The sequence below is a fragment of the Hyalella azteca genome, unplaced genomic scaffold, assembly GCF_000764305.2.
Source record: "Hyalella azteca isolate HAZT.00-mixed unplaced genomic scaffold, Hazt_2.0.2 contig14192, whole genome shotgun sequence".
NCBI lineage: Eukaryota > Metazoa > Arthropoda > Malacostraca > Amphipoda > Hyalellidae > Hyalella > Hyalella azteca.
In genome coordinates, this window is record NW_025944084.1 from 201,204 (window position 1) to 226,655 (window position 25,452).

A 25,452-nucleotide genomic window follows, 5' to 3' on the forward strand; every position below is an offset into this window, starting at 1 on the left:
TGCACCTATCTTCATGGACGCGCTTTGGCAGTCTGTAATTAATGCCATACCTTCTTAATTCTATTTTTTTGTTAGAGTGATCACTCTCAGTTTTCATTTTGTTTATTCAAGTTAAAATGCATGTTTGCTCTTAATTTATTTAGGAGGCAGACACCAACCTAAACTTGGGCATTTGCCTCTACTGTGGTATAACCACCTTGGCTTTAGGCTTATAATGAACTTGAAGTTAAATTTCTATCTATATGTATACTTCGACATCATCACTCTGTCGTTGCAGCCGTGTCTTCTCATACTGTAATCTTGCTGTTCATTATTCTTGCCAAGGTGGATAACTTTACATTTGTCAGCGTTAAAACGCAGCTGCCACTTATCAGCCCAGTCAACCAGCCTGTCAAGATCACCTTGCAACTGTACTTTTTGCGAATTGCGACGTATTGAAAGACATTAACTGTAAACGAAAAAACCTCGGTAAAGTAAAGCCGGTTCAGCAGATTTGGTGTGGAACGCCCTGATAGAGAGCGTTGAAAAAAAGCAAAAAGTTTCGGTAAGGGATTAAAAATCAGTAATTAAAATTTCCTTGAGAACACCAAGTGAAAACTATGCATTACTAAAAAAAACCTCAAACTTACCTGCATGGCACTGGCTACCATAAATGACATAGAAGGATCAATAAAAATGCATTCAAGTTTGAACTTTACTTAGAACTCATCGCTTTATCTTTATATCAACTCATCTCGCGAGTTGATATAATTCACTGGCCAGCTTTGTTTAATTACTTGAATGTAATTTGACAACATTGGTAAACGAGTCATAGTGATAGAGTCTTTGATCCGTGTAAAATGAGAAACGGAAATCGCTGTACATTTCTTAAACAAATTGTGCAATATTTAATATTCGCATTCATTTATATCGACTTATTCATATTAATTACACTAAAATTAAAAATGCAAAATAACATCGTTAGTATCACCAGCATTTGCCTTCATGACTAGAGGTTTTTAATGCACAATAAAATCTTACATTGATGCAAAATAGCAAACTTGCCATTTATTCCTACCACAGCCCTTAAGGATATTAAAAAAACATCCATAGGACATGACGAACTGGCCCTTAGCATGCGTTCCAATTATGAAAGCAACGCTGGCACCTTATCGTCTCAATGACCTGCCGCCAAAGAAACGATCGGTAATATAGGCAATGACTTCGGCGTATTGACTCGTTATATTAAATTATTAAATGCTCCCATGTGCAGTAACCTCGCGAATGAAGGTCCAGATGACGTTCAATTAAAATGGATATCCTCAGTGAGCGTGATGTGAGCGACTGCCAATTCTTGGCTCCATACACATTCATTGGCACGATCATTCCAGGCAGGAATTAAAAAAAAAACACATGGCATATCCAAAACTACTGGATTACGAGGAAATTTTTAACAAACATGAACTTATCAGTTTCTAGCAATGAGATTAGAAAATTGTCACCCAGGACGTCCAAGCAGTTGTCAGGTTTCCAACTGATAGCATCAGCTAGGAGATCTGATGCAAGATCTCGACGCTGCCTCCGATTTTTCTGCAATTACGAATTTCAACATAAGATTACAATGCTAATCAAGGTCTTCTTCTGTCCTAACTTGAGCAGTGCAATAAGTTCCAATAACCTTATAAAAAGCTATATCATTGTTTAAAAAACATCTTTGTTAGATATCTTCACAGTATTAACCTATTAGCTTTAGGGATAATATTATCTAAAATCGAGTTCTCTGATAATAATCCTGATCCCTATAGTCCAATATTTCTGTCCACACACATACGTGACAGTAATCACACATTCCAACCAGACAACAAGCGTCAGCCACACATGTATTACTAACATTGTTCGTTCACCTCGGTGCGTGTGTAGCGCCAACCGGTGCAGGGTTTCAGGCCTCAATTTTGTCGAGGTCCGGCAGCGGTTTAGTCGACGTTGCGTCTGAAGATCGACGCCCGGACTCGTAGCCGGAAGACAAACTGGCAGTAGTGCGACGGTCATCTTCGGTGATGGATGTGAGGCTACTTTTTCGCGAATCTAATAAAAACACGAAATAAATTATCAGACTACAAGTTCATCGATGGTGGTCGAATTCTGCTCGTATGACATTCATTTCTTGGTAATCAATAGAGTTGCTGACGACAGGAGTTCAAGTTTTTTTTTTTCAGTCTTAACTGTTAGTTTATTTCTATTCCATGCCTGAAATTATCAAAATCATGATTGAAGTTACTTAGCACATGTTAAACGTGCTAAACAGAATTCAAATTAATATCCATTTATATCAGATCACGGATTAGGTTGCAAATGCAGCAGCAACGCGGGAAAACAGACGCTCTTTAAAACCTGCTGCAAGCAGAACCTCGGTAAGAATAGTCTAATCTAAAGATCATTTTACATGATTTATGGAATCCTGACTAAATTTACTAGCAAAAGTAGTAGCAACTCTTCACAAATATATCATAAAGCTAAGCAAACTCACGCAGAACATCCACATTGTCAAGAATTTCGGCCTTGATGAACTCGGGGCCGCTGCTGATGTCAATTCTGCTCAGTTGATGATTGCCTGCGCAATATCATCAGACAACTGAAAGAATTTTATACAATATTTTTAGCTTAAAATCTGTCAGACATTATGTACCACACCATAGTATGGTGGCGATTCTGCAGCCTTCTCGTTACGGAGTCTGGTTATGAACAAACTGAGGCTACGAAAATGGAAAATTTAACAATAATTTAAGCAAATAATAGCATGGACGTTTAAGCACTAACTTGTTCCTTTTGAGTTGTGAACGTCAATACCAGGATTTCTATCATTGCTTCGCACGTCATCGGAGTGGTTCGTAGGGCGCAGAGGGTGTAAGCGGCGTGGAGTTGGAGGTCGACCTCCTGCTGAAGGCACCCGAGGTATTCCTCCGCTATCTCCTCGAGCAGAGATCGAGGAACTGGAGGAAGCCATTTGTACTTCCGATGAAGAGGAGGAGTTGAAAGGTCGAGGCGTTGGTGGGCCTGTAATGTTATATTCATATTTATTACACTTGTTACATAATGTTACATTAACCTATGCACCACAAAGTAAGGAGAAACGCAATTTCAAGAACAGTCCAAGCCAAACTACTAGTGATTTCAAGGGTGTTTATTAACTGGCGATGTCACAATGACTCATTCAACGAGGTACAAATATACATATCATTGACATCTCAAATTGGTCCGACAACAGAAAATTACCTTTACTTTGAATTAAATTTTTTCCGACTCGTCGACTCACTTGAATAGAATGAATCTCTGGATGTGTTGGACGGAGACTTGTCAGTCTGTTTACTCGGACTCCCACTTGTTTTAAGCTTCAAAGGCGAATTCGAAGTCAATGATAACTTCGGTAACGATGAAGAGCCTGCAGAATTTTCTCTCTGTAACGCTGCTTCAGAAGACGCAATTGGGTCTTCCGGCGCACTGTCTGACAGGCCTGGAAGCTTAGAATTTTGATTTTTCTGAGATTCCAATCTCTTCTGAACCGCAGGAACGGGGGGACTGGGAGGCCTGTGGGCTTCGTAATATTGAAGAGTCAGGTCAATTTGTGAACGTTTCGGAGGAGTCTCCTCAGTCGTCTCAGTTGGCTGAGAATCAGGAGGCTCGTCGTTTATTTCAGTGGTAGGTTTCGTTCTACTTGCAATTGGTTTGGTCGGTCTGAGCTGAGTTCTTCTAAGTTTCCTTTTAGACGCGGATGGAAGCTGAGGCTTGTAGGGCTCTGTTGGAGGTTCTTCCCCGGGAGCGTACTCGGGAACGTCAAATACATCCGATGCTGCAAAAAGGTAATTATAAAGTAATCATGACAACAATGTTGGATCAAGAAGCTTAAAATACAAAATATCAGTGACATTAGCTTTAAATAATTGAAAATTCTGTGAAAAAAAGAGAAACTGACTCAATTGAAGATAAACATGACTGCATATATTTCATATTCCACTGCTACAACGAAAAACTGTCGGGACTTTCGATGAACATTAACACGACTTATTAATTCACTACTCTCTCATGAAGACAACATGACTTCACACCCTTTCTTAAAGCTGGAACTGGAGGAGAGTCACTCCTGACGAGAGGCTCGACTGCATCAGTCATGTTGCTGGTGACCTCATCTCTGCTGACGCTCGTCGAAGTCACGTTCACCGGCAGCGCCTCAGCTTGTTCCTTCATATTTCCATCTATTCCCGCATTAACATTTCTTTCATTATGACCACTTTCCCGTGCAACTTCAGACGTCTCGGCCAATTTTAGCGTCATGGCAGAGATTTTGATCGCTCGTCTCTGAGACCTCGGAACTCCAGTGGGGCTAGAGACCGGTGAATCTCTGCGAGACTCATGAATCTTCTGGAGAGATTGAAGAGAACGAGACAACTGATGGGTGGATTTGCGGGACCGATGTTCGTGCTCCTTGTAAACTGGGGTGATTAGCGATTTGATAGCTGGTGTTGATCGAGATTTTGATTTCTGAGCAGCTGATTCTTGCGACGGTGATGGAGATCTGAATTAAGATACTTAATATTAATGTATATTAGTCACCCCGGCAATTCTCCAGCCATAACCCTCCACATCTGACAGAAAATCTAACACGATAAAAATACATTACCATTAAACGTAAAATTTTCGACAGGAAACTTCAGGATTATCGAGTAATAACTAATAACTTGCTGAGGTGAAATCATACAAATAAAATCTGTAAAATGATGGGTGTAATAAATTATTAAATTAGAATACAGGTTTGCTACTTGACTTAGAATAGCAAAATATAAACCCAACAAACATGACCGCCTGACAAAAGTCTAAAACTGTGGACGTCACTATCTTTCATGACGAGTTTGGCTGCAGCACAAGCGCCATATGTAAATATGTTCCGTGCAATACAGATGCATAGAGATACATACAAGGACAATTGGGTTGGAAATAAGTAAACCGTGTAATAGGGCTGGGGCATTTTTTATTTTCTTTGATTGTGTAAAAAGTTAATAAATTCCATTTACAACATGTGTTGAATCAGTTTTGTGTTATGGCATGAGTTTAGTGAGTCCCTATATAACCTGACATTGAACTGCTTGCATGCTCTAAATTCTGCTTTCTAAGAAGCTAACAGCCGCTGCATAAGGTTCGAAGAAGCTAGCAGTTCGTCCTTCGTAAATTTTATTTAAAATTAATTTTCATGCACCACGCAACTTTTATGAAAATTAAAATAACAGAAAACTACAATTGAAACCTAATGGACACAACTGTGGTCTTTCTTGAATCACAGTCGTCAATTGCGTTCCTAAAGTGACTGTTCATTTCATAACTCGGAGGAACGATATTTGCCTGCAGAATCGCTGCTCTGAAAATTGAACGTAATGTCTCAGAAGGAAATGTCTCGGTGCCCATAATTGAGGCAGGTTTAGTGGGATGACAGGTAAAAATAATTGAAAAGAATGTGCACGTCGTGTACCGTGTTCTTACTAAATTATTTACTCAAAATTTGTTATGAGATGATGTGATTGAAAATGCTACACTACAGCTCAAAGCATTATTACGGACAATAACACAGTAATTATTTGTCAGTTATCAAACGTAACAAAAGCTTTAATTGTATAGTAAACGTAAGAAAATCTTTAATTGTATCGTACACGTAACAAAAGCTTTAATTGTATAGTACACGTAACAGAAGCTTTAATTGTATCGTACACGTAACAAAAGCTTTAATTGTATCGTACACGTAACAAAAGCTTTAATTGTATAGTACACGTAACAGAAGCTTTAATTGTATAGTACACGTAACAGAAGCTTTAATTGTATAGTACACGTAACAGAAGCTTTAATTGTATAGTACACATAACAAAAGCTTTAATTGTATAGTACACGTAACAAAAGCTTTAATTGTATAGTACACATAACAAAAGCTTTAATTGTATAGTACACGTAACAGAAGCTTTAATTGTATAATACATATGAGCTGTACCGAGACTGGTCAGAAGACATGGACTCCTGCCGGGACTGGTCCCAGGTGCGGCGAGGCGGTGCAGCGGCCGCCACAGCGTCGGACGCAGCGTCGCTCTCCTCCGTGTCTCCTCCTGACGCACTCAGCGACCTCACACCAAAATGCACTTAATTACTCGTCATGTCTCAAATGCAGCAGTTGTGCATCAATGAGGCTTTAAAATAAAGCAATTTTTTATTTTAAATTTGTTATTAAATTTGATATTATATATAACAAAATATAAATTTTACATTTTATATTAAATTTAAATTAAATTTTAAATTTTATATTAAAATCAAAGGCGAAGTTGGGTAAATCAACATAATTAGTTAGTAACTATTGTTTATACAGGAGATCTTCAATGGCTCAGTAATCCATACGGCTTTAACGCACGCAATCATTCAAGTGAATGATTTTTAATAATCATAATAATCAGCAAGAATTAAAAAAATAATGTATATCCGGCGTGGCAGGTGACTTGGTAGAACAGCCCGCCGTGAAATTTAACTCTAAACGACAACTTGGCATATCTCCAGAAAGAAGTTTACTTATAGCCTGTGCCTCTCAATTAAAACATATCAACTTACTGATACACGAACTATGAATCAATGACTATCTAGATAGCCTACCAAAGGGCTTTACTTGAAATTACAACTCGAGATCAACAAACTTGACGGAGTAACTATTAGTTTGGGACATGATCTTGACTTACGATGACTGTTTGCTGGCCTAAACACTTAATTGGGAAATATCCGAGGCCAATTTTTTTTATTGTTTCTCTATCGTATCATGGGTGACGCGATTTGACATGTTGTTAATAAAATCTAAAGTGTGTGTGTGTTAATTTTTCACCTGTTGTAGAGCTTCCTTCGTGTTCTCCGACTTGCCACGAGGTCTTTATCTGACTGCTTTCTGTAGGGCCGATCGGACCTGCAAGACATGACGTGGCACGCGTGAAACTCAGTACTTCTGGCACCTATACATGCATAAAACGATGAATTGGATATTGTGACAATTACGTATCGAAATTTGTCAATTGTATGTGAATGAAATGAGGGAGGAGCATATGTTCAGTCTTAAAATGCCTAGCAAATTACGGACCAGGCAATAAGTCCAGCAGCTATCTCAATCAATCGTCAGTTATGGAATTATGGAAAGATCGTGTTCCAAAGGCCGGATCCCTTGTGAATCAAGTCACGAAAAGTTCAAGAATCGGCAACAGGCCATGGGCCTATTTCTTCAACGCCGACACTTCTATTCTATTCTAGGTGAGGTCTCGCCTGTGTCTGTTCCATGGCGGTCGGCTATCAGTGGCGCTGCCCCGGCGATGTCCTCCAGCTTTGGACCGCCTTCGACGTCCGCCTGAATCGTCTGTTGCTTCCTCTCTGTAAAACAAGCGATAATACGCTGTAGCGGACAGAATAGCAGTTATAACGCTCAGTTGGGAACAGACGAGCAGCTTCGATGCGTTGCAGAGAGCGGGCGATCAGTTTTAGAGAACTATAAGAAAGCCAACAGCTGATACGTACCACAGTACATGCCAAGAGATACCACATTTGACGTGCCAATAGGTGCAACAGGTACCAAGTACCAGCAAAGTGGTTTTGTTTTCCGTTTATAACAACAAATGTCAAAGACTTGCCAAGAATTGTCGAGTCGTGCGGGCTGAAAAATGTGCCAAGTACCTTCGAAGAGAAGTTAGATCGTTAAGGCCAAGAGACGCCAAGTACCTGCCAAGAGCTGACAAGTCGTACTGGGTGCCAAACTCCCGACACTCGCGATACTTGCGCGGCGTCAGCAAGCGACCGCTGACATAGGCTGCGTCAGGGCCTTCCTGTGACGCTGACGACGCGGACCTCGCTGACACGAACTTCTCCTCTGCTCAGGAGGAGCTCAGTTAATGGGACATTGAATTGAACTTCAGGCAAATATTCCAAAAAATATTTTGTAAATGTTACTTTAGTATCGTTTAGTTTAGTAATTATAGTAAGTCTGGGAAGGTATGATATCTTCATCTAGTGACTCTCAAAAAACAGCGGTCGTTCAATGACACGCAATTCCTGCACTCGATCAAGTGTCATAGAGTTTAATAAAATTTAAAAAATTCCTTGCCAGCGGTCTTTGGATTCGTGGATTGCGATAACTGAATACTGGTAACAGCCTCGTCCAAGTTCCAAATCCATTGCCATGACAGGCTGAGAAAAATGAATATAATCAATCTTTGGCATGACAAATATTGACATACCAAAGAAAACGTATCGGTTATCTACAAGGCTACCACAACATTCTTCTTTGAAGTTAGCTACAAGTAGGAGGTCTGTACACTGAGTGACCTCACCATAGCCAACACCGAGCAGCGACAGCAGAGTAGATCTGTCGAGCAGTCCTGTGGAGACGAGGTACTCTGGCGTCAGACCGAGCGCCGTCAGCAGTTTTATCCTCGCTGTGACCACGTCAGGAGCGACGCCTGACGATGTCGTTGCAGGAGGCGCGGAAGAAACACTCGAGATCCGGCGTGCATCATCAACAGCAGGCTGGCTGCGCTGAGAAGCAGTAGAAGGTTCAGTGTGTAGGGCGATGTTACTGGAAAGAGGTTCAGAAACTTGATTTTTTAGCCTGCCATTTGCATCGCGGTGTACAGGCGAGTGTGGCAGTGCAGAAGCATCAGTCTGAGGGGTGTTGTTCACGGGCGTGATGGGGTTGCTTATCCTGGCACGTTTGCTGTCCCTGGACAACACCGAAGATGTTAGTCCAATTTCTGTGTCCGCGTTTGACTCGACGGCTTCATCCTGCAAGAAAAGAAATATAATATAATAATTTCTTTACAATATATAATGGTTTAAGCCTAAATGACATCACGATTGAAAATTGTTGAGATCCTCGAATTAGTAACGCTCACAAACTGAGCATTAGTATTTATTTCTCTGATGCCGGAAGAATATAAAAGTACCAGAGCGGGTGGGTCGGATGGAGTATAGTTGATGTGCCTCCCTTTCCTTTCTTCCTTCTCCTTCTTTGCTCGTTCTTCTGCCTTCTTCAGAGCCTCCTGCAGTGCCACCTGCCGCCGCTCCTCCGCCTCCTGTACACGAGAAGTGAGCATAATCAAGGCATAAGTACTTATATAACTCGTCAGCTTGTATTGAAAGTTCACTGAACATTTAAAATGAACGAAAAAGTCAAGTAAATTGATCAAATCTTCAATTAAAACCCTTCTCATTTTCGAGTAAATTTAGAGTTTCTCTGCTTATTGTACGTGTATTTTTAGCGCATTTTCTCATTTATGGAAAAAATGCACTATTTTGCTCGTCATGTCCGTCCGTCTGTCCGTCCGTCCGTGACTTCATGTTTTTGTCGACGAGAAAATGCGCTCTCTGTCACTCACTGCAGTGAGTACTGAGTTATATTTTTTATATCTTTGAAATGACGATTACGCTATTCTGTGAAATTGTTTGTTTGGAGACAGGGTGAATTGACTTGACGTTGTCTTTGCTCTTAAATTTTCGGGAACCAAGTATGTGTAACACCACCTTCTACAAAAATAAATTGCAAGCATATAAGAGAGATTTTTCACTAAAACAATATGGGAAGTTGAGCTTCGATCGATGACAACTAGTCGCTAATTTAAGCACAAAAGTCGCTAAGTAAGTTGCATGTGCTTGCAACGCTGAATGTTTCAACAGATGCATCAACAACCGCACGAAAATTCCCATTCTTTTTTCCACCATCAAAATTTAACGTCACTGATGTGAACCCTTTCGAGGCCAATGTTTTTTAGCCTTATAATCAACGGTTATAGATAAATAGGTTTGAGATTTGCAGAAATTGCTATTGAAACCTGATTCTCTACAAATGTTTCACATTTCGAGTGCGCGAGTCATCTATTTTGCAATACCTATCTTTGTGCAAAAGGAATGCTGGTGAATAAGTTTTGGTTAAGCCTGTTTATCGCATCACAAGCGCACCGATATTGAAATATTGCTGCCGAAAAGTAATGATATAAAGGTCAAGAGTAGCAATTCGGTTAACAGATGAGCAAGATTTGCGCTCGAAGGTTGGATTCGAGTATCGTTCAGTGCTGACGGAGTTAAATGACTAAAACGTTTGCCCAACATCTGGCTGTTTAAAAGACAATGTATATATAAATCATATATATTATTATCAGCGAATAGCATACATAATATATCCCAGAGAGTAGTTCAGAGAGCATATGCACTTTTACATAAAACTGTAAAATATACACCATTAAGACCATGCAGTAGAGTGACGCGCATGTGCTTGCTCCTACAAGCGTCCATTCACAATAAGCGGGACTACTAATTAAAAAAAATCGAAAGCATCATTATTAAATTCTTCCTAATATTACCAAAATATGAACGTCCATAATAACATGCTTGACTCCACACCTCCTTCTGTCTGCGTCTGTTGAGTTCCTGTTGATATTCCTTGGCCTCCTTCTCCTGCTGCTGCTTGATCCTCTCCTCCCACAGCGCCGCCTCCTTCCTCTCCCGCTCGTCCTGCTCCTCCTTCAGCCTCTTCTTCTCTTCCAACTGAGCAAGCGACACATATTCGATAGAGATTATTTTTTCAAAAGATTATTCAATGTTACGTTGATAGTTGATATAATAAAATTTACCACAACTTCTCGATAATTGAAACTTGATCTGAAAATTGGTTTTGTTGCGACGCCATACATTATGCCTGATTACCAGTGAAGACTAAATGATGGATATGGAATACTAACGGCTTGCTAAAGTTGACACTTTAATTAATATGATCATTCTCTTGGTCCCTGTGAAGGTCACTACCTCACCATCACCCACCTGTCTCTCTATAACCCTCTACCTTACCATCACCCACCTGTCTNCCACATTTATTATATATTATTAATGCACATCACCACATTTATTATATATTATTAATGCACATCACCACATTTATTATATATTATTAATGCACATCACCACATTTATTATATATTATTAATGCACATCACCACATTTATTATATATTATTAATGCACATCACCACATTTATTATATATTATTAATGCACATCACCACATTTATTATATATTATTAATGCACATCACCACATTTATTATATATTATTAATGCACATCACCACATTACTATATATTATTAATGCACATCACTAGGTGTCAACTTTAATAACAGAGGACAAAACAGGGAAAATTTTGGAACTTAGATAACGAATGAATATTTTTTGTAATTAGGTCAAGAGAAGAAAGTTTTTTTTTCAATTTGATCCAATACAATACCTAAATCTATTTGAAGCATCATGGTGTCATTAGACTGCGTTAGGCCTTCTAGTTTAATGAAATCGAATAGTTTCCACATAGTTAGAAAATGAGTTGAAATTTATTTATTGACGGCATCGAATTTCTTCGTGAAGTAAGAACTACTCACGAGTAATTGATATACAACATCCAGCAGTAAAACCGGTGCGGATTTTTTTTTTATAATTTGCAGTTTTTGACTAACGATATTAGCAATTGTTATTCATGGAAGCATTCATAAAATTCAGTGAAAAATAATACGTGTCTCAAAATAGACGAAAAAAGACACTTTCAACGAGAATAATTCAAACATCCGGTAAGTTGAAGTTTTAATTATTACAAGTTAAATTACACTGACACTTAAATTTATTAAAATTCAAAGTACACTGCATTTACCGCTGTTCCGACTGCTGTTGCCCCGGCGTAGCACCATCGGCGTGCTGCTGCACCCAGGAGGGAGGCGTGGAATCCTTCCTGGTGTCGGTGGTAGGCTCCCACAGGTGCCCTACCCCCACCCCGTGGTCCCCCCACTTGGCCCGTGACCCTCCAGAGTCCGTAGGTCTCCGGGACCTGGAGTCGCCGTGGGAGACTTTACGACCGTCGTACACACTCTGCCAACCTACGCCGTCCGCGGGGGGAGTGCCGCGAACGTTCAGCAGCTCCTGTTCAGCCACCGATATTATCATTAAACCTATTTAAATATTCATATAATTAAATTAATATAATATATTAATTTAATGATAATATAAATATACTATCCGTGCGTGCCATTATACATATATTAATTATAAATATATTAACATTACCAATTTAATGATAATATAAATATATAATCATTAAACGTATAAACGAGCAAAAACGTAGTACTGTTGTTGGTACGGCTGTGAGTACTGTTGTTGGTAAAATAACGTGGTTTTTGCTCATAGGTTCTGTTTACATATCGTTATGTTCAATCATGTACTTGTTTCTATAAGATTATAATTATTTTCCATAATTATCACGGTAACTGGAAATTCCAGATCAAGATACGAGGAACAATCATCATGCATCAATATGTATTATTGGAAGAAAATGCTTGAAAATAGACTTTGATCTCTGAAAAGACACACGAAAATCCGCGAGCATTAATAGCAAGTATATTTTCGAAAGCTTTTGTTGCAGTGACGCTACATCAGTAACCATAACGACTGTATATTAAAAATGTTCCCTAATAGATCTCGCAAGATTGTCAATGCAGAACGTTTTGTTTCACAGAACAATATTTTTTAGTGTTAGGAATGTTTGATGATTGAGTGAAGAATTTATAAAGTTAAATCGAATAATCTGTTTAAACTAAAGTACTATTTATCAGTTTGATGAGCTAGGGAACGTACAGCTCGGCCGGAAGAGGTGGGCACGAGGTAAGAGGCGTTGGCAACAGACTGGGTCAAGGCAGCTCCTCCGTCCATGGTGCCGGACGGACTGCCGTATCCGTAGCCTGACGCTCCGACAAGAGGGTAGCTTTGCGGTAGCCCGCTAGGGTACTGTTGAGTATAAAACCTTAATGATATGCCATAATTAAGAATAAGGTGTTGTTATTAATTAATATATTTAAGGTAATTCTCAGCAAAAACGATCGAAATCATCGTAGAGACTAATGGGGATATATTCAAAAAGTAATTTTCTTCCGTAAATATAACAGAGCACAAAAACATTTAAACAGAAACAGTTTAAACAGAAATAAAATCTAATATACTTACAGGCACTGATTGCTGAGAGTAATGAAAGTCATTACTACTATAAGGCGGTTGAGGGTATTGTTGAGAATATTGTTGCTGAGGATATTGTTGTTGAGGATATTGCTGCTGGTAGTACTGTTGTTGTGTGTACTGTTGTTGGTACGGCTGATAATATGCAGGTCCAGCTCCCATTTGGTTCTGTATTTGGTAACCTTGTACCGAGTCAACGGAGGCGCTGAGGTGAGGGAACGATCGAGACGCGGATAGACCTTGGTTGGACTCGGGGTGCTGAAGTACCGGAATGGACTGTGAAGGAAGCAGACTCGGGATAGACTTGGAAGAAGGTAGGCTGATATCGTAGAAGCTGTCTTGTTTACGAAAAGATGTCAAAGGCTGGGGGTTGTAGTGTTTTTCAGAGGGTAGGTGCCCTTGTGAGCGACTCAGAGTGTGTCCCTGAGGGTTGTTGCGAAGAGTTTCGCGGTTTCTGTTGAGGTAGTCGTCGGGGATGGTGATACCGGCTTCTACTGGGGACACAATCCTTCTGGTACCTGCGCTCTGGTGAGAAATACAAACCTGTTCACGACAACTCTCGTCACACAAAGGGAAATTAAATGAAGAATGGAGATAGGGAGGTGGAAAAGAAAGATTATTTAATATGAAAGCAACTCTGGAAAATCTTCAAGGAGTTAACAATTGTTTTGAATAATGCTACTGAAAATAGATGAGAAGATACCAGGAGCCATCGTGTGAACGATCTGAAAGATGTTTATTCGTGGGACTTGGTTGTAAATCATATTAGATGCAGTTATAGGAGCACCAGCCTTATATGAAGTTATGAGTCGACACCACGTAACACTGTATGTGCTGTAGCCATGGTTGTTATTCTAGCAGAATCATTCTGCAACCTAAAAGGTGCAGTAGCAAGACGGCTTTATTATAGGAATAACACGTGCACTGCATGTGTGCATTAACCAACCTGTTTATGCAATGGGACTGGTTTAGAGTCGACCCTAATACTCTGCTGGGTCTGATATTGTTCCTGAACAGTATTTCTTGTGTTTTCTTCTTGTTTTAGATGCTTCTCTAGCATTTCCTGCTTCTGCAGCTGCATGGTCAGGCGCTGCTGCTCCTGATGGAGCTTCAGCGCGTTTTCGGTGGGATTGTCAGATGGAGAAGATGAGCTTTTCTTCGATGAGCTTTCTTTTCTGGAAGTCTCCTTAGTTATACCCCAAAGGTTGATGCCAGCTCCAGCCAGGAATGCTGATGAGAAACAATGTATCTCATTAGAAAATATTAGCTACATTGAGTCAACTTGAAACTTGTTTGCTGCTCAATTAACGTGCACTACTGGCCAGCGATCAACTTTACTCAAATTAAGAGAATTGTTTCAGGAAAGTAGCCTTGTACATTTTCACGCTCATTAAAAGGTTGGAAGCGCTTAAGAAAATATGCATGCATAAAATCGTTATTCAAGCCACATTTAAATCTTCTACACGGTTGAGATTAGTAAACTTACCTCGCTCTTCCTCCCATTGTTTCTTCTTTCTCTCCAAAAGCGACATCACTGGCAGTCTGTAAAACGATTGTTGATTGTAGAGAAAAGCATTTACTGATACATCAGCGCTCTTAAATTAGAACATGAGAGAGAGACAGAGAAAGATTAACGTTTCATCATCACTTGACTCTTTTATTCGCCGACCATGCATCATCAACTATTTTCTTGTCATCACTAGAAGTTCTCGCTGCATTGCAACAGGGCAATGAGAGACAGCTCAATACTTCGTTGTCCTATGATACTCATCAGACATTCACGCGGTCAGTTTACGGCCACTTCTATAGTTACCGGAAAATATTTCCCCAACTCCTGCCCAGATTTAAATTAAATTTCAAGCATGATTTCTGATAACCTCAAATTCAGGCTCCAAGATTTTTTCCTAATTCGACTTCAATTCACAAGTTATGTATGGGTAGATCGATGAAGAATGAGATTCATCTTAAAAAAAATCAAGCAGCAAAAGCCAATCGTGAACTCTGGGATCAGTTGCTTGTCACTAGGCACATTTTTTTCATAATTACTTCGGTCCGTGTTGCCGTTAACTCGTCTACGGCTGTTCCAAATCCGACGATCAGTGGTTATTTGAGGTTGCAATGAGCAATTCGCAACCAAATTCGCGATCTGATTACGCGTTGATGAACTCAATGCTGATAATCTTTTGGCCCGAATGCTGACTGACTGACGAGTTTATTACCAGGTCAACTGCAGCATATAGTGAGCCAGCCACGAGCATCGACCGATATAGTGGCCTATTTACGCTCGACGTATCTGCACCACATCGTGCACCACATCGTGCACCACACCGTACCTGCACCACATCATGCCTGCACCACATTATGCATCACACCCTACCTGCACCACACCGTACCTGCACCACATCATGCCTGCACCACATTATGCATCACACCCTACCTGCACCACACCGTACCTGCACCATATACCGTACCTGCACCACACCGTACCTGCACCAAACCGTACCTGGAACACATCGCGCAAACACGCAATTTTCCTGATGTTAGGTTCGAATGATAACAACGTATTTTTTCACAAATACTTGGCTCTGGCGTGCTTATTTGCATACACCGGTGAGCGCACGAGCACAAAGTTTGATTGTGTTGGCCGCGGGACACGTTTCAGCAGCGGCTGTGTAGTAGCGACTCTATATGGAGCGATGCTGTCTCTCTCAAAACCTCAAAGGATACCGGCTGTGTGAGTTGGAATCACATTTTATATCCAAACGCAGATGGGCAAGAAAATTGTTTTGGCAGCTTGCTGATCTTTTCCTAGAATGGTTCACTACCATGAAAAAATTTTGTGTCTGTGGATTCCAACTCAAAATCTCAATAACTACTTTTCTTTCAGCAATCTTGCACACGGAAAAATTGGGAGTAATAGTAAGTTAGGCCTCTAACAAGCACTTCATTGGCATTTTTGCACCAGCGGAAACGTACCTATATGTTCTCCGTTTTGATAACTCATCAAGTCTGAAAATTTAAGAAACTTGTACTCAGAAATAATAAGCAACGTTTGCGGTAAACTGCAAAACTGCTTCTCAAGTAACACTTTGTAGGTTTAGCTTTAAACTAGCATGCATAGTTATAGGTTTGGCGCTTTATAGTAGTGCAAATAACGTTGCATTTATCAGATTTTAGCAAATATTTTTATTACCGAAGTTCGAATAGTTCCACAAACAACTGCTGAAACCATTTCACAAATCATCAACTATTCATCTTGAGCATATGATTTTCATCGTGTGTGGATGATCTTATTGCACGATGGACTAAAAAGTAATTATGAGTTTTGTAGCTTGAGGACTAGCTATTGCACCACCAACTATTTTCGCATTGTGTCACGCTCTTCATCAGCTCGTAGAATAAGACTATAGATTATCATTTTCCACAAAAGTTGCTATCGCTGTGTAGTGTTGCTGTTCCCACGTGAGCACTACCTACACTATATACGTTCCCCCACTTCTTGCAGTTTCATCTGTTACTTCAATGAGGCGACATTCCTTATTGTAAACCCCAAAACATATGTTTAACGCTGGACAAACAGCAGAGATCGTACCATGTGAGAGACAGAATACAGTAAGCTATATGTTTAAAGAGACCGCACTACCTTCTGAGAGAAAGTATTTTCTATGTAATAGACAGCATGCTATACGCTCAAATTAAAACAATGATCAATACTCTCTGAGAGACGGCGAGTCAATGCTTAGTGCAGCAATGTATTCTTTCAACGAGACTGCAATACTATTTGAGTGACATAAAGTACCATCAAATAGATAACACGCTTTTTTCTCAACCAGACGGTTCACTTTGAATGTTTCGGGAAGTACCTTCTAAGAAACAGCAAGCAGTGTTCGCTAAGACAGTAATCGATTTGTGTTGTTTGTCCGCCACCTCAAGGGCTGACGAGCTCAAGGCATGACCAGCTGGACAAAGTCTCTGATGCTCTGAAGCTCTTCTCTTTAAAGAGTAAGGTAATTTTTTTTTGTTAGCCAGGGTCCACTTATACCCAGAAGCGCATTGATTAAAACGATAGAATTATAGGAAAAATAAACTGCGCAGTGTCGCATACTGACGTCGACGTGGAACATAAGTAAATGATCATCATAGAGCTTAACAGAACAAACAACAGGAGACCGAATATTCGACTGAGAAATGCAATACCATATTGATTTATTCTGAACATCATTCGTTATAAAGGTAATAAGTTCATTTTCAACACAATGACTTCCCATGAGTATTTTAGATTTTGTATTTAATTCAATTTTCGAATTTATTATTGACAAAATATGTTAATAACTCAGAGAGTTATTCTAGCTGGTTTCTGTTTCAATGCATAATAAGCCAGTTGCTAAGTTGTGTGAGGAATGTGCCGCGCTCTACCGTCATGTCGATGAGTCGTCGCATCGATTGCCACTTGCGTGCCCAGGCACGCATAAATAAGATTAAAAATTTGTGACCTGATTATCGCCGGCCAACGTTCGCCCACCGATAATTCAACTGTGCCTTCATATTTTGCAAGGCAACGAACTCTCTTGGTTATTTTCGATTACGAAGTAGGCTAGTCAACAGGTTGCACACATGGGTAAGGGTACGCAGCAGGCTCGGATCGGTCGAGATTCAATTCAATTTCGTTACAATTATTATGATTATTTGAATTGAAATTGCGATAGCCATTCAACTATTCATGCAGTTGTGAACAAAGCGAGGATAATAGATATATAACTTAACATAACTTGGTGAAAAGTCATAGGTTTAGGATGGTTGAGAGACATTCAGTAACAAAAGCAGATTATGGCTTTAACCATAAAAATCAAGGGAAAATTAACATACTGTTGCAACGAAAGTTTGTGGGCCCGCTAATGCATGAAATGGGCCTGCCTAGAAATGAAACGAATTAATTCGCTCTAAGTGCCGCTTGAAAATATAATTATAAGGATTAGTAAATAAAGTAAATTACTGCCCTAGGAATATTTTTGTGGAAACCGCAAAGATTCCATGGCGTTAGGAGAGTATTGACGATATTCCTCACCATCATGCAGGAAGCTGTAAAGCTAACCGGAGTACATAGCTATCATCCGACACAGCGTTACAACCAAGTTCAGTTTAGTGAAGAAGAGCAACAAATTCAGATGGTGTTAAGAAGAGCAACCAAGTTAATAGCGAACAGCCATGTTCGGTTGAGAGACAATCAAGTTCATTTAATGGAGGAAGCCACCAAGCATGACAACTATTTACCTTCCTTTGGAGGACAGCGCCAGCGATAGACATCTTCTAGCAGAGTAGGAAGCTAGATTGGTGCAATATGGAAAAATTACCAACAAAGGATTTAGTCGGCTGTGCTTTTCCTATTTTAGTAGTTTTGCTGACGCTAGGTAGTGCATTTGTTTCCCAAGTTTAATTTAACTGCAAACAGTTTCACTGCAACCCGTTTTTGTCCCGTGAACCGATCACACGAGACGTCTCCTATAGATACACATTTCGTACTAACAGACGCTTCCAAATATAAGTAGGGAAATGACGATAATATAAATAATAAACTTTTCATTCAGTTGTCTGGGGTAAGCTTGGATAACAGAATTAAGATATTCTCTATTTGATCTAAAAGCATCTATGCATGTTAGCCTCTACCTTTTGTAGTAGTCGTTTCACCAGTGGTTCCCAAACATTTTCCGCACGTGACCCCTTTCCGTGATACAGTAAACGTGTCATTTCCCCCACATTTATACGGCTACCTAGGTCCTATAGAACGCACAGATTTTCTATATGCTCTAGCTGATACTTTCATATATTAATCGCAACAGAGAACGCAAGAACGAATGTCTGCAGATTTTTATCAGCAGTTAGTGTGTATTTTAATAAACATTTATTCAATAGTGTCAATTAATGAAAAGGAAGCTCCTGCATGCATCTCTGCTACAATCAAATCAACGCGCGGGTTTGTGCGACTCAAGACACATCGCAAACCTGTTTCAGCAGATAATCTGTTTTAATTATTTGATTGGATAAGCAAAAGTTTTGAAAAATCAGTATGAGTAATGTGGTTGAGAGAGTTCCAAGGTTACAGCATGAAACAAACCTATTAATTAGGTAGATCGACAAGACAACACTTAATCTGTTATCGAATATCCTTTAACAACTCCTTCCAATCGTCCAGTGAGCGACCGTAAACATCTTGAATCCATCAAAGAGTTTAAGTACACGATCAAAAACATTGCCCTTTGACAGCACAGATTTCTAGAAGAAAATGTCTTGGTGCTCAACTTAAATAAACCATGACTTTGCTCAACTTCAAAATGGCCTGGTGTGCAGTGTTCTTCAATGTGGCTGGCTATGCGTATCATAGATCTGTTTTCATTGCGAATTTGAGAGCAGCAAGGAGCGTCTTACAGAATAGAGCAATTATGATAAAGCGATAATGATATTATGATAGAGAATCATAATATCATAATCAAAGATCATAGCGGTCCATTCAGTGTTTTTTAATTACATCCAAATTCTTCCTTTTGAACTGTCGTATATGTGGGCTTGGGATCAGTCAAGCTCCGTTTGTACCGACTTCAACCAAAATTGCAAACGGAGCCTTTCTTCCTAAAAATAAAGGTTACACTATATTGACACTACTTCAGCCTCTGAAATCAGTGTTTTAGAAAGAGGGATGAGAATTTTTTATTTCGGTCATCTAATGCTGGATTGCTTGTGACAATAATTCATCAATGAAAACAATCAAAACACTGCCTAAGTTTTCTGAAAAGTTGTAAAATTCAACAAGAAAAATGTGGTACACACAGCTGAACACTGCCACGACCCAAAATTTGGGAACCGCTACACCATACTTTCTGAAGGAATTATTCCTACTTTCTGAATGTACTCTCCTTACTTTTTAAAAGTATTCACTATAATATGCTCGTACGATCAAAAGCAACGAATACGCAGTTTATTGTGTTACAAGAGTATGCAGTTAATTGTTGCACAACAATTAAGATGCAGTAATTGCGTTACAATGAAACTGCACTTTTCGCAATGCCATCAGCAATTGTTGTTGCGCTACAATGACCTTGCAGTTGTTGCAAGCCATAATTTGCTTTTACAATAGTGTCAATGGTACATTCACAATTTTAACAACAATTAAATTTCCACAATTCGTTCTGTATCGTAATTGTACTTCACAACGTAAAGTTCTTGGTCTATATAGATTTAATGTTTGCTATGTTTTTGTGCAAGATTGAAACAGGGTTCTCCTCTATGCCTACAAAAATTAATCTTTTCTCAGTTAATTCTCCATGAAATGGTTGAAAGATTGTGGCTTTGACCATAAAAATCAAGGGACAACTTACCGTTGCAACGAGGCGTGACATGGACCTGCGTAGTATGAAACGAATTCGCGCTAAGTGCCGCTTGAAAATATAATTATAAGGAATAGTAAATAAAGTAAATTACTGCCCTTGGAATATTTTTGTGGAAACCGCAAAGATTCCATGGCATCGGACTCCATAAGACGGACTTTATTCATCGGACTTCCAAAGACGACATCGGAAAAAATCAGTTACTCGAAAATAATTTATTCTGTGATTGTAGCAATCAAATAATAAAGCCCGGGTTCAATATGGTCGCATGACTGCATCGAGATATACTATGGGCCCTTGACCCTAAATTACGGACGTGAGGCCCGCATCGTAATGACCAGTTCCCGATGACGAGGGACGTGAAATGAGAACCCTCGGCACGAGGGCACTTGTGATACTCGAGGATGACCTAAACTCAAGGTTGTGACTGCCATTAGCGGATAAGGTGAAGAAATAATGGGTAATGAGTGATGACCTTGAGCTTATTACACACTCAATTCCAACACACTTGAGTCACGATACCAATTTTAAGCCCTGCAGCAGCTATATTCTCAGATATGGTCAGGAAGATCGTGTTTTCAAATTTTCGTTTAAGAATTTCATTTGAATTCATGAAACACATTGAAGGGGTTAACAAAAGACGTCATCTTTGTATACAGCTTGCATGTTGTCTTGTCTAAGGATTTATTATTCGTTTAGACAAATACTGGCATGGCAAGGGCCTTTGGTTAAAACGCTGTGCTTATATGTAATCAAAGAACTACCTACAGAAGATGCTGCTTCGAACATGCCTATAATTTTACCTACAGTAGACATTGCTCCGAACATGCCTATAATTTTACCTATAGTAGATATTGCTCTGAACTTGCCTATAATGTTACCTTCAGTAGACATTGCTCCTGTCTCTTATACACATCTAGATGTGTATAAGAGACAGATATCGAACCCGGTGGAAGTCGAGTAGCTACTTCAAACTATCGTCAGTCATGAAAAGATCCGGTCAAATAACACGATTTTAGATCTTCTATGAACAAGGCACGAAAGGGAAAAGAATCGACGATAGGCCACATCAGGCCTACGCTTCAGCGCCGAGATCACTATGTTATGTTATGTTTGTTATGCTCATTTTGCCTTCAAGTTCTATGTCCCGTTTCGTGAGATTATTTTGTAGGTATGCCGCATGCGACCCGCGAAAAGAGAAGGATTGGGTTGGGTAGACATAATTAATGAAGGTGCGATGAACATGCATGGGTGGGTGTTGTGTTGGTTAGGCGCTTTATGCATTTAATAGGTCAGCTAAAATGACCAAACAACCTTCAGAGAAGAAATATTCTTCAGGACTGATCAAATACTTGGAGTAATTTATGTGAACGTATACAATAGAAGCATCTTGAATAATATTACCATAATAGACATGTGCTTGAATTAAATACATTAGCAGGACTTTGAACATAAACGAACTTTGGCTGAGATTGAACTGAAACAAGCTTACAAGGTCACCTAAATAGATGAAATGTGGGTACAGAAACACATCTGTCTCTTATACACATCTAGATGTGTATAAGAGACAGATAGTAGATATTGCTCTGAACTTGCCTATAATGTTACCTACAGTAGACATTGCTCCGAACATGCCTATAATTTTCCATATATATGAGGCGAGGTCAATGGGATACATAACACCAGATGAGAGAGACCAGCGCATAATATCGTAGCGTCAGAACTATGGCCATGCCATGGCTCCTCGTCACACATGTACAACGCACGCAGCAATGCAGTGACGCCGAGGACAGTTTCATTGTCGAAGATTCCCGCGTGCCACGCGTCAACGATCGTACCTTACGGTTGCTAAGAGACAAACTGTGTACCAAGTTATGAGGTTTATGTTCAAGCAAAAGCTAATGGTAACGTCGTTCAATCACCATATATATTAATATTTAAAGAGTTATTAAACGTTTCAGATAGTTCGGATGGACGAATTTAAAATATAGGTATATTAATTGAGAACAGATAGCAGCAGGCGACTTTACAAAAATACAGTCATGGGAATATTAGGGAATAATGTTGCAAATGAAAACATTTTATACTAATTCGTTAGCATTGCGCTAATTTTTTTAAAAAGAATTTTTAGGTTTTGTTTTTACATAGACCGGAAGGAAAAACAATAATTGCAATGTTGCATGAAATTTAAGTTGCAGTTAATACAAAAGTCAATCTTAACACTGCAGTTTCAAACCTGCTCCTGCCGTCTCGGAAATCAATACAGCATTTAAAATCATCAGGACTGCCAATCACCTTAATCAGAATCAACTAATTATTTGCTCACACCTTTATATTTACAATCATTTCACTACGCTATAAAATTTAAGATCACTTCATTTCGTATAATCTCATTCGACCAACATAGGACTTAGATCACCAGGAAAATATTCAAGAAAGTGGCTCGGTTGTCATGTGTGGAGGTCATGAGCTGAGCTCTAATAACGCGGCCGCGGCTATTAAGTCTACGGAGGCTACCCGACTTCAATGGCTTGCGCATCTCAAGGTCTTACTGCACCAGCACGCCAGCAACAGAGCCATCAAAATATTCCAGTGCTACAACAACCTAGAAGATAACTGATTATCTTTCAAGTTCTTATGTGCTTCATAATCTGCTGATTTGAAGTATGAGTAAAATGTGTAGAAACAACCCAATCCTCGGTTATTTGTACACACTCAAATAGCACAATCACCTACAAAATAACAGGACTTGGTAGAGTTTAATTTTTAAGTTCGTCGTGATTTGCAATGAATATTAACTCCTATGACAGGATTGGTAAGGTGAATTACGATTAAAAGCTTAGCAACAAGTTCCTGACACGACGACTGTGAATATCCATCGCTAATTCCAGAGCCTCACGTTGCTCTCAGTCTACATGTTGTATTTACATCCATAAGCCACTCAGTGAGTATAAAATATATTAAAGAGAACAAACCCCTAGGTTCATCGAGATTAGGGAACCACGAAAGTAGGTGACTTGATTTAATTAGACACTTGCCGCGCCAGAGGTTCACTTGTGAGCTTGTTTCTTAAAGCGCTAATATGAGCAATTGAAGGTCGCTGGGACGGTCACGCGACCTCGGCGCCCCTGAGTCGTTACTCCAGCAACCCTGGGTTGTTACTCCAGCAGCCCTGGGTTGTTACTCCAGCAAAACTCCAGCAACCCTGGGTTGTTACTCCAGCAACCCTGGGTTGTTACTCCAGCAGCCCTGAGCCGTTACTCCAGCAACCCTGGGCCGTTACTCCAGCAACCCTCGGTCGTTACTCCAGCAACCCTGGGTCGTTACTCCAGCAACCCTAAGTAGTTACTCCAGCAACCCTGGGTCGTTACTCCAGCAACCCTAAGTAGTTACTCAAGCACAACTTAGCTGGTGCCTACAAGTGAGGCAATCTACCTAGGTATCATATGCGACTGGTAATGGAGAAACACTCTGATCCGAGAAATAATCATAGTAGCAATCAAGCGTGTGGTCACCGAGATTTGAAAAGGACAGAAATTTAATACAGAATGTTCAAAGACGTGCAACAAAGATTATTCCAGGCCTGAAGGGCAAGCCCTATGAAGAAAGATTGAAGATTATGAAGCTTCCAAGCCTCTGTTATCGACGTCTGCGTGGGGACCTCATTGAAGTATACAAGTATACTCATGGTTTATACAATGTCCCCGTAGGATTACTAGAATTTGAAACAAGAACCAACACCAGGGGCCACGGCTATAAACTAAAAAAACTGCGCTGCAACTTATCAAGAACAGACTAGATAAAGCTATGGAAAAATATATGTTCAGATTTGAAATGCCTAGCTCCTTATCGAACCCGGTGGAAGTCTAGCAGCTACTTCAAACTATCGTCAGTCATGAAAAGATCCGGTCAAATAACACGATTTTAGATCTTCTATGAACAAGGCACGAAAGGGAAAAGAATCGACGATAGGCCACATCAGGCCTACGCTTCAGCGCCGAGATCACTATGTTATGTTATGTTTGTTATGCTCATTTTGCCTTCAAGTTCTATGTCCCGTTTCGTGAGATTATTTTGTAGGTATGCCGCATGCGACCCGCGAAAAGAGAAGGATTGGGTTGGGTAGACATAATTAATGAAGGTGCGATGAACATGCATGGGTGGGTGTTGTGTTGGTTAGGCGCTTTATGCATTTAATAGGTCAGCTAAAATGACCAAACAACCTTCAGAGAAGAAATATTCTTCAGGACTGATCAAATACTTGGAGTAATTTATGTGAACGTATACAATAGAAGCATCTTGAATAATATTACCATAATAGACATGTGCTTGAATTAAATACATTAGCAGGACTTTGAACATAAACGAACTTTGGCTGAGATTGAACTGAAACAAGCTTACAAGGTCACCTAAATAGATGAAATGTGGGTACAGAAACACATCGATACTGACCCAGTCTTGGCCTAGAGTGCAAGGAATCATCACAGCGCCAAATAAAGTTTACAAATAATTTCTAACTTTTCAACTACGGTGACTACTGCACGCTAAAAAAATCATTTGTCAAGCAATCAGAATTCAGATCCAGCAGTGCCTTGGTGATCTTACTTGCAACTTACCTTCATCAATACAAACTTGCCGGGAAACCTTTCTTGTGAAACAATTACATCGATCACACCGTTGCATACGTTAAGCTTTCACTATTTCATAAATACAGGAATCTGCAACAAATATGTAAAATCTTCTACACCAAAAATTCTAGCAGGCTTACAATATTGAGCAAATGTGAGTGGAAGTCATGACGTTTCACGAAACGCTGCGCCTACAAACAAATGCAATAACCACACTCCACGACAGTCGTTTGACTACTGAGAACTAGAGGCTGTCAGGCTGAGGCCTGAGGGTGGAACCGTGGAACTGGAAGCCGTGGGCCCGTGAGTCACGCTGGCTTAATTCTGATCACTGCATCCAGCGTGAATTATGCACGAAATCCGATTGGGTGCCGAT

General features: G+C 39.9%; 1 protein-coding gene across 1 annotated transcript; it reads right to left on the reverse strand.

Annotated features, from left to right (window-relative positions):
* Positions 1–686: 686 nt before the first annotated feature.
* Positions 687–25,299, reverse strand: LOC108674680. The gene is made up of 20 exons (XM_047883978.1): positions 25,065–25,299; positions 14,556–14,611; positions 14,016–14,299; positions 13,061–13,594; positions 12,695–12,844; positions 11,718–11,983; positions 10,846–10,861; positions 10,429–10,572; positions 8,976–9,104; positions 8,364–8,814; positions 7,756–7,903; positions 7,306–7,410; positions 6,878–6,955; positions 6,008–6,136; positions 4,083–4,549; positions 3,293–3,826; positions 2,797–3,033; positions 2,507–2,590; positions 1,884–2,064; positions 687–1,569 (listed from the first exon to the last, which is right to left on the reverse strand). Exons 2-19 carry the CDS (start codon positions 14,599–14,601, stop codon positions 1,919–1,921), a joined length of 3,948 nt encoding a protein of 1,315 aa, XP_047739934.1. The 5' UTR covers positions 14,602–14,611; positions 25,065–25,299; the 3' UTR covers positions 687–1,569; positions 1,884–1,918.
* Between the last annotated feature and the right edge of the window lie 153 nt (positions 25,300–25,452).

Coding starts and splice junctions, on each gene's coding strand:
- LOC108674680 (XM_047883978.1), bottom strand. CDS start 14,601: ATGTCGCTTTTGGAGAGAAAGAAGAAACAATGGGAGGAAGAGCGAG. Junction 7,904..8,363: donor GCTGCTCGGTGTTGGCTATG/GTGAGGTCACTC, acceptor CCTCCTGAGCAG/AGGAGAAGTTCGTGTCAGCG. Junction 7,411..7,755: donor GACTTGTCAGCTCTTGGCAG/GTACTTGGCGTC, acceptor CTTGTTTTACAG/AGAGGAAGCAACAGACGATT.